Genomic DNA, 9,690 nt, shown 5'->3' with positions numbered 1-9,690 from the left:
TGAATGAATTCCAGACAACTGCTTCATTCAGGGTTGCCTAATCTTTAAGGCAACTTTAAGACTTGTAAACTTTGACTCCCAGAATTCCCCAGCCAGTAATTATGAGAGTTGAAGTCTTAAAGCTGCCAAAGTTGAAGATCCCTAGATTTAATTTGAGGGCTTTCTCGGAACATCTGTAGACTTTTTCCAGCAAGCCGGGCTGGCTTAGGAAGAAATTTTTTAAAATTTTTAAATGTTTAATTGGTTTGTGGTTTTTGAAATTTTGGGCCAAATTTATATAGATTTTAATTGTTTTTAATATTTGTATTTCATGTTTTTAATTCTGGCTGTGCACTGCCCTGAGTCCTCAGGGAGAAGGGCGGTATATAAATTGAAAAATAAAATAAATAAAATAAAATAAAATAAATAAATGTTAGACTAAGCAGAAACTCTTAAAGACGTTTATGGTGCACGGGTACATCTACATCCATTATCTATGACAGGAAGAACGGGATTCCCACTTCAAAAGTTACATACAAGGCCTTGGAGCAGGGGTCAGCAACCTGTGGCTCTGGAGCCGCATGTGGCTCTTTCATCTCTCTGCTGCGGCTCCGTCATTCAAAATACGCGTCACAACCGCCAATGTGTAACACCCGCCGGCATGCAATTTATTGAGCTTTTCAATCCCCCGTAGGCCAACCAGGGATAAATCCAAGAAAAGAAAAGTTTCAGAAGAAAACAGAACGTTTAATTCAACTACATATGGCTAGTTTTGTGGCCGCTCAAGAAATAGTCAGGCACAGGAAGGGTTTTGTGGCTCCCGGTGTTTTCTTTTCTGTGGGAAACGGGTCCAAATGGCTCTTTGGGTGTTTAAGGTTGCAGACCCCTACCCCTGGAGACTACAAGGGATGGCCGTGATCAACCACCAACAAGCTCTGCAGGAGTAGTTGGATGGCTGCTGTTGAAAAGGTAGATTAATATCTTTTGGATTCTGCCTTGGTGATACCTGCAGATGAGGGAAAACTACAATTCCCAGAATTCTCAGTGAGGTCAAAACAGGCTGGGAAAACAGCCAAGCGAGTTTCTCCAAATAATTCCTCAACTCCCCAAAGGATGATCCAGCAGACTGTTTTCCTTTCCTCCCCGCTTACTCACATGAGGCTACTGTAGGTCTTCTCCTGGTAGAGCTGGTTACGGACGTAATCAATGTAGACCGAGAAGCTCTGCTGAGCGTGGTCCTCCACAATATCACAAACGTCTGAGATCTGCAGGCTTTCAGCCAGCCGCCGTTCCAGATCCTGTAAGAACCTGCCAAGAGGAAGAACTGGCATCAGATGTATGTGGATTATTCAGAGAAGCCCAAGCAAAAACAGCGAGCTTGTGTCTCCAGACGGGGATCTATTTCCACCTTTCGAAGCGGGGGAAGTAACCATTAAACAGATGATCGTACAGATGGACAACTGACTAGCCTGCTGTTCATCACAGATGGTCACCATAATTAGAAGAAACACTTGGGAGAGCCCTATGGGTATGATTCCTTCTGAACGTGGAGATTAATCAGAATCAGAATAACTGAGTTGGAAGGGACCTCGGAGGTCTTCTAGTCCATGAGTCGGCAACCTTAAACACTCAAAGAACCACAAAGGCCCTAACCGGAAGCCCCCTGTTCAATTCTGGAGTCAACCGGAAGTCCGGTTTCCCCCCACCATAGTTTCTCCTCCTAGCACGGCGTCCTTTTTCCTCTACCTATCCTAACTGAAAGCCCTATCAATTGTGGAGTTGACTGGCAACAGGGAGCCGCAGCAGAGTGATGGAAGAGCCACATACGGCTCCAGAGCCATAGGTTGCCGACCCTTGTTCTAGTCCAACCATTGCTCGAGCAGGAGCCCCTATACCCGTGATGGCGAAACTATGGCACGCGTGCCACAGGTGGCATGCGGAGTCATATTGCCTGGCACGCCAGCTCAGCTGTCAGCTGATTTTCGGCCCTTTTGGGCCCACCAGAAGAGAGCCTGGGGGGGCAGGGGAAGGCCCGTTTTTCTTTCTCCCTGGCTCCAGATCGTCACTATGCATCTGGGGAGGGTGAAAACAGCCTTCCCCACCCCCTCGGAGGCCCGAAACAGCCCGTTTCTCAACTTCCGGCCTCCGAGGGGGTGGGGAAGGCTGTTTTCGCCCTCCCCAGATGCAAAGAAAGGATCTGGAGTCAGGTGTGAAAGAAAAATGGGCCTACCGGGCCATCGTGTGCCAGGAGTGAGGGGGGAAAGGGGGGTCGCGCTCGCATGTGCGTGGCCGGGCACATAGAATTATGGGTGTGGGCACATGCACGGGCAAACCTCCCCCACCCGGCACGCGATGGCAAAAAGGTTATCCATCACTGCCCTATACCATTTCAGACAAATAGTTGTCTAGTCTCTTCTTAAAACCTTCCAGTATTGGGAGCATCCACAACTTCGGAAGGCAAGCTGTTCCACTGGTTAATTGTCCTCACTGTTAGGAAGTTTCTCCTTAATTCCAGGCTGTTTCTCTCTTTGATCAAAAGTCTGGAGAGATTCTCAGTCATCCAGGTCTGAGGACTGAGGAACCCTCCGTTCTTTCTAGTAGCCCCTCAAATATTGGTTGTCACCTTTAAAGCTCTTCATGGCTTGGGACCAGGTTATCTGAGGGACCATCTCTTGCCGGTCACATCTACCCGACCCATCAGAGCGGGGAGGCAGGGAATGCTGTGGGTCCCATCCCTGAGGGAGATACACCTGGCGGGACCCAGAAGAAGGGCCTTCTCCGTGGTGGCTCCCTCTCTCTGGAACATCATTCCCCCAGAGATTAGAATGGCTCCCATTCTTAATTCTCTTCCGGAAGGCGCTGGAGACCTGGTTCTGCCAGAAAGCCTGGGGGAACCCAGAGCGGGATGGAGCCCATTAAATGGCTCGTGTGATCTGCTGTCGCTGGGGTGAGGTGGGGTGGGGTGATTTTATTACCTTAATTTATTTGATTTTTTTAAAAATTAGTTTTATTATTTTTACTGTTTTCAAATGTGGTTTTGTACTTTGTAAGCCGCCTCGAGTCACCATGGGCGAATAGGCAGCAATATAAATTTAATAAATAAATAAACACTGCTATCATGTCCACCCTTCATAATGACCATCAGCCCTTCACGGTGACCAGTAGCAAATTAAGAATTCTAGGAGTGGCTGCCTTCATTCTTGAGAATGGTCCAGAGCAGGAGTCAGCAACCCACGGCTCGGGAGCCGCATGTGGCTCTTTCATCCCCCTGCTGCGGCTCCCTGTTGCTGGTCGGCTCCACAATTGATAGGGCTTTCGGTTAGGATAGGTAGAGGAAAAAGGATGCCACGCCAGGAGGAAACTCTATGGTGGAGGAACCGGACTTCCGGTCGGCTCCAGAATTGAATGGGGGCTGCCGGTTCGGATCTTCGTGGCTCCTTGAGTGTTTAAGGTTGCCGACCCCTGGTCCAAAGCAACGCAGATTGGAGGAAAGATGGGAAGAGAGAAAAAAAACCTGACCTTTCGCTCACTTCCTCAACTTTGCGGATGTTGGAGAAGAGAATCCGGTGCTCGCGCAGAAGGATGGTGCCAGCCAGTTCCCGAGACTCCATGAAGTGCTCGATCAGAAGGGTCAGCGAGCGTAGGTACGAGGCTTCAGAGGTCACCACCTCAAAGAGACTCTAACCCCAGAGACCCATAAAGAAGGCAGAATGAGCAACAAGCACAGAACATGTGAACGGAATAAAGCGTGGTGAGCTGTTCTCCCAGCTTCTCTAAATTGATGGCGTTTTGGGGGTCTGCCATCTATCAAATCTCATTCTACCGTATTTTCCGGCGTATAAGATGACTGGGCGTATAGGACGACCCCCGACTTTTCCTGTTAAAATATAGGGTTTGGGCTATACTCGCCGTATAAGACTACCCCTCTTCCAACGCACAACAAATAAAAATTAAAAAACGTCAACTGGCTCACCCACAATGTAAAAGCAGCTGTGCTAGACCCAAAATGGCCCCTGCAACAAGCAGGAACCTCACACAGCCACAAAAAGCCCAAAAAAACAACTTTCACACTTTACACACACAAAATTCCACATACAGCTTTGTGAGATTTTGTGTGTTTGTGTAGTTAGAGTGAAACACTACAGAAACACACTAAATCTCAGAAAGCAGCACAAATATTATTTTATTTTATTTTATTTTAATTTTTATATGAAAACTAAATTTAAAACTTCCTAAACTTTAAATGGCTAGGTCTAAAAAAGAACAATTAAAAAAAAAAACCAATTAACTATTTTTTTTAAAGCTCCCAAAGGGGAAAAAAACTTACCCAATAGAACAGGGGTCCCCAACCTTGGCAACTTTAAGACTTGTAGACTTCAACTCCCAGAATTCCTCAGCCAGCTTTGTTTTGCTGGCTGAAGAATTCTGGGAGTTGAAGTCCACAACTCCCTGCCTGCTTGATCGCAGGCAGGGAATTGTTTGCTGATGGAATGGATTCAGGCAAGCAAAGCAAGGCAAGCGTTGCGACTAGCAGCTAAGGTAAGCAAGCTGGAGGGGGAAAACTTTTTTCCTTTTACATGGCTCTGGCGATCCCAGCTGCGTTGCCTGATTAGCAGGCAAAGCTGGGATCGTCAGAGCTTGGATCGCGAGAGCCATTTAAGGTTCGTCAGAGCCTTTCGGGCCGGTCTGCCTGGTTACAGGAGAACGACACCCGGCGTATAAGATGACCCCCGACTTTTGAGAAGATTTTCATGTGTTAAAAAGTCATCTTATACGCCGGAAAATACGGTAGTTCTGCACCCTGGAGGTGCTTTTAAATCCATCAGGCAGTGGCTGAGCTCTTTTTGGTCGCAGAATGACAAGAGTTGGAAGGGACCTTGGAGGTCTTCTAGTCCAACCCCCTGCTCAAACACGAAAGCCTATAACCATGATGGTGAACGTACGGCATGTGTGCCATAGCTGGCACGCAGAGCCCTCTGCAGGCACGCAAACCGTTGCCCAGCTCAGTTCCACCATGCATGCGTGAATGTACCTCCCGCCGCCAGCCAGCTGATTTTCAGGATACGTGGGAGGGGTGTATGTGGGAGGTGCATGCACATTCACAGGGGGTTGCGCACATGGGTGAGTGCGCGGGGTGGAGCGGTACGCCCCCCCCACGGCCCATTTTTGGGCCCAGGAGGCTGCAGAGAAGCCTGCTAGGCCCAAAATGGGGGCGGGGGGGGTCGCGCATGCATGCGCGGGGGGCAGAGGGAGCAGGGAGGTCGCGCGCACACACACATGGCAGGGAAGCGGGGGGGGTTGTGCACGCATGTGCAGGGGGTGCACATTGTATTATGGGTGCCGGTATATATGTGCTTTCGGCACACGACGAGAAAAAGGTTAGCCATCATTGCCCTGTAACATTTCAGACAAATGGTTGTCCAATCTTTTCCCAAAAGCCTCCAGTCTTTAGTGCTATTCCAAAAAAGTGCTAAACCCCTGTTGAAGAGCAGTATAAACAATACTGAATAGACAAAGGAAGAACTGCAACTGGTCGCAAACGTGGGAGCTTCATCACTGGAGGCTTTCAAGAAGAGACCGGACTGCCATCTGTCAGAAATGGGGTAGGGCAGTGATGCCTAATCTTTTTGCCAGCGCGTGCCAAAAGCGTGGGAGTGGGGGGGGGGGCTTGTGCACATGCCCACACCCATAATTCTATGTGCCCCGCCCTCCTGCGCATGTGCACATCCCCCCCCCGCTTTTGGCACGCAATGTTATGGTGGCCCCGTTTTTCACCTTCCCCAGGCTCCAGAGGCTTTCTAGGAGCCTGGGGAGGGTGAAAACGGCCTTCCCTACCACCCTGGAGGCCCTCTCGAGGCTGGAAACGGTCCATTTGCCGACTTCCGGTGAGACCAGAAGACCTGTTTTTCGCTCTCCCCACGCTCCAGAGCCTTTCTAGGAGCCTGGGGAGGACAAAAACGGCCTCCCCCCACTCCCCAAAGGCCCTCCAGAGGCTGGAAACAGAAGTCGGCAAACTTGCGTGCCAATCAATATGACTCCATGTGCCACCATCAGGTTCGCCATCACGGATGTAGGGTCTCCTGCTTGGGGGGAAGGAAGGGGATTGGACTAGATGACCTACAAGGTCACCTGTTAAATCTGTTAAAAATGCGAGTCAATTGGCAAGCATCCAACATGTGGTCATGTGACCCCGGGGAAAAGAGAGCTGCACAACATTTTCCGACAGCCGGAAGTGTTTCACAGGGCCTAAAAAAACACTTCTTTCTGAGGCCACTGTAGCTCCAATGGGATTCAGTGGTGGGATTCAGCCGGTTCTCTCCAGATCGGGCGAACCTGTAGCGGCGACTGCGGGAGGCTCCGCCCACCCGCCCGGATGTAATCCATGAGCACTGCGCATGTGCAGAAAGCCGCATGCTCACATTTCTGAACCGGTAGGGAAGGTAAGTGAATCCCACCTCTGAATGGGTTGTTAAACAACCAATTGTGAGTCGAGAACTACCTGTAGTTGATGAGTCAGATTTCACCCACGGGAACATTGCAACAATTTGTTGGCTGCCTAAAGGAGACCACACAATGCTGGCAACAGATACAACAAGATGTATCCTGTATCATGAAGATACAGCAGGGGAGAAAAAAAGTCGCCAGGTCATATCTGTGCTTGGGAGTGGTACTTATTTTTGCTTTATTCCATCGCTAACACAATTTACAATTACAAGTGTGTCTCGTGTTATTGGGGGAGGGGGGAGAAATCAGAATCCACTAACGTACACACGGTCCGTACAAAGTTCGGACTTCAGCACAATATTCATTCGCACCATTCGGATACTCAAGTCTCCCACGTGCCACGTGAGTTGGAAAAATAATATTAATCTGCTGATCTAGCTCGGGTTGTAATTCATGCGTGAAACACCCAGTCCCAAGTCGCAAATAAAAAGGAACTCTCAATTTAAAATGATCTCATTTTCGGGGGGGTGGGGGGGGAGAGGCGAGGGGAAGAACCCGGCCAACACAACTCCTTAGAGTGTTCAACGAAACTTTGCACGTTTTGAGTGTTCCCGAAGCAGAATAACAGAGTGGGAAGGACCTTGGAGGTCTTCTATCCAACTCCCTGCACAGACAGGAAACCCTTTGCCAGTGATGGCTAACCTTTTTCTCGTCATGTGCTGAAAGCGTGTGTGCTGGCACCCATAATGCAAAGCGCGCCCCGCTTCTGCGCACTACCCTCCCATGCACCCCTCACGCATGCACGTGTGACCAACTTTTCCCCTGTTTTTGGCCTAGGAGGCCTCTCTGCAGCCTCCTGGGACCAAAAATGGGCCATGAGGGGGGCGGACCGCACCCCCCCAGGCCCCGTTTTTGGCCTAGCAGGCCTCCCTGCAGCCTCCTGGGACCAAAAATGGGCCATGAGGGGGGCGGGCCGCACACCCCCCCATGCCCCATTTTTGGCCTAGCAGGGCCATGAGGGGGGCGGACCGCATGCCCCCCACGCCCCATTTTTGGCCTAGCAGGCCTCCCTGCAGCCTCCTAGGCCCAAAAACGGGCCATGAGGGGGGCGGGCCGCACCCCCCCATGCCCCATTTTTGGCCTAGCAGGCCTCTCTGCAGCCTCCTGGGCCCAAAAACGGGCCATGGGGGGGCGGACCGCATGCCCCCCACACCCCATTTTTGGCCTAGCAGGCCTCCCTGCAGCCTCCTGGGCCCAAAAACGGGCCATGGGGGGGGCGGACCGCATGCCCCCCACACCCCATTTTTGGCCTAGCAGGCCTCCCTGCAGCCTCCTGGGCCCAAAAATGGGCGGTGGGAGGACATGCCCCCCCGCGCTCTGCCCCCACCACTGCAACTCCCATCCCCCACGCATGTGTGCGACCCCCCCTGCGTATGCATGTGCATCTCCTGCACGCGCCCCGCCCCCCGCATATCCTGAAAATCAGCTAGTCAGTGGGAGGCGTGCAAACATTCACGGTGGAGCTGAGCTGGGTGACGGGTCGCACGTCCGCAGAGAAGACTCTGCGTGCCAACTGTGGCACGCTTGCCGTAGGTTCGCCATCACGACCCTATGCCATTCCTGACAAATGGTTGCCCCATCTCTTCTTAAAAACCTCCAGTGTTGGAGCACCCACAACTTCTGGAAGCAAGTCGTTCCACCGATTAATTGTTCCAAACGTCAGGAAAATTTCTGAAGCAAATTTCAGACACCTCGAATTCTGTCTGGTGGGAAGCGCCTTTCTTACCTAAGTCCTATTAGACTCACCTCTTGCATTTTCCTTTCTTCTGGGCTGATGTTGTCCAAAACGCCGCTTTCTCGCACAGCTGGCAGCTCCTGCCAAAGGGTGCTATGAGGGATGGGGCCCTGGGGTCCCGTTGTCCCTTCCCCAGGAGAAGGGGCTCTGTAATCCGAGCTGCTGAAACTACTGTTGCGTGGAACCGTCTGCCTCTTGATCTCCTTGGAGATGACAGCCTGGCGATAGGTTTGATACAAAGGTTCTGCAAGACAACAGAAGGCAGAGAAAGACACAACACAGTGAACCTCAGTGGGGGAATAACGCGCCATGCCCAAATGAACAACTATCACCCTCGACTTACGATCACAACTGAACCCAAAATTTCTTTTGTTAAGGAGGAGTGTTGTGAAGTGAGCTTTAAACCAGTCTACGGCCTTCCTTGACCCAGTTGTTAAGCAAATCACTGTCGTCGTTAAATTAGCAACACAGTTGTTCAGTCAATCTAGCTTCCCCATTGACTTTGCTTGTCAGACGGTTGCAAGAGGGGATCACATGACCAGAAATGGTATTCAGCTGGTTCGTGCGAACTGGTAGTGGAGATTGTGGGTGGGCCTGCCCACCCACCCCGGCGCTATGCAGTCCTATTTAGCCATGTTTTTGAGGACAGGCGCATGCACAGAAGGTGTGCGCATGAGCAAAGTGCATGCGTGGAAGGCCGGGCACATGCGCTGAAGGTGCGCACGCGAAGTGAGCGTGAGTACGTGTGGCGAACCGGTGGTATATGACCCTGGGACTCATAACCATCATAAATATGAACCAAATTTTGATCACATGACCATGGGGGGAGGGGTGCAGCAATGGTTGTGTGAAAAATGGTCATGAGTCACTTTTTTCAGTGCTGTTTTACGGTCACTAAACGAATGGTTGTAAGTCGAAGACTATCTATACTTCATAAAAAACAAAAAAATCCTTCAAGGTTACAATTGTCCAGTTTTTGCCCCGGGTTCTCAGAAAGCTGTCAGCATCCTATTAAATATTATAAGCGTATCTGAAAAACTATTTTAAGTTGTGTGAAGTAAAGGGCGTAGTGCAGTATTTCTCGAACCTCAGCCATTTTAAGATGTGTGGACTTCAACTCCCAGAATTCCTCCAGCCAGTTTTGCTGGCTGGGGGAATTCTGGGAGTTGAAGTCCACACATCTTTACATAGTTGAAGCAGAAACTTTGTGGTAGCTGGCTTGGAATTCTGGGAGTTGAAGTCCACACATCTTAACATAGTTGAAACAGAAACTTTGTGGTAGCTGGCTTGGAATTCTGGGAGTTGAAGTCCACCCATCTTAACATAGTTGAAACAGAAACTCTGTGGTATCTGTCTTGGAATTCTGGGAGTTGAAATCCACACATCTTTACATAGTTGAAGCAGAAAATTTGTGGTAACTGGCTTAGAATTCTGGGAGATGAAGTCCACACATCTTTACATAGTTGAAATAG

The 9,690-nt window shown here is 50.2% G+C and overlaps 1 protein-coding gene across 4 annotated transcripts in view; it reads right to left on the bottom strand.

Annotated features, from left to right (window-relative positions):
• Nucleotides 1-9,690, bottom strand: part of ARHGEF15 (Rho guanine nucleotide exchange factor 15) — a 93,746-nt gene that overhangs the window by 24,233 nt on the left and 59,823 nt on the right. For all 4 annotated transcript variants that reach the window (XR_015734182.1, XM_087893843.1, XM_087893844.1 and 1 more), the window contains 3 exons: nucleotides 8,230-8,462; nucleotides 3,499-3,659; nucleotides 1,135-1,287 (listed from right to left, as the gene is read on the bottom strand). Coding sequence is in view for 3 of the 4 variants with exons in the window: in XM_087893843.1 (XP_087749969.1) it covers nucleotides 1,135-1,287; nucleotides 3,499-3,659; nucleotides 8,230-8,462 (547 nt within the window). In the remaining variant the exon portion in view is untranslated. The remainder of the gene's footprint in view (nucleotides 1-1,134; nucleotides 1,288-3,498; nucleotides 3,660-8,229; nucleotides 8,463-9,690) is intronic.

This window comes from Pantherophis guttatus, chromosome 4 (genome assembly GCF_059756535.1).
Source record: "Pantherophis guttatus breed Tessera chromosome 4, ASM5975653v1, whole genome shotgun sequence".
Taxonomy (NCBI): Eukaryota; Metazoa; Chordata; class Lepidosauria; order Squamata; family Colubridae; genus Pantherophis; species Pantherophis guttatus.
Note: the sequence above shows the minus strand (reverse complement) of the source record. Positions and strands in the feature narration are given on the sequence as shown.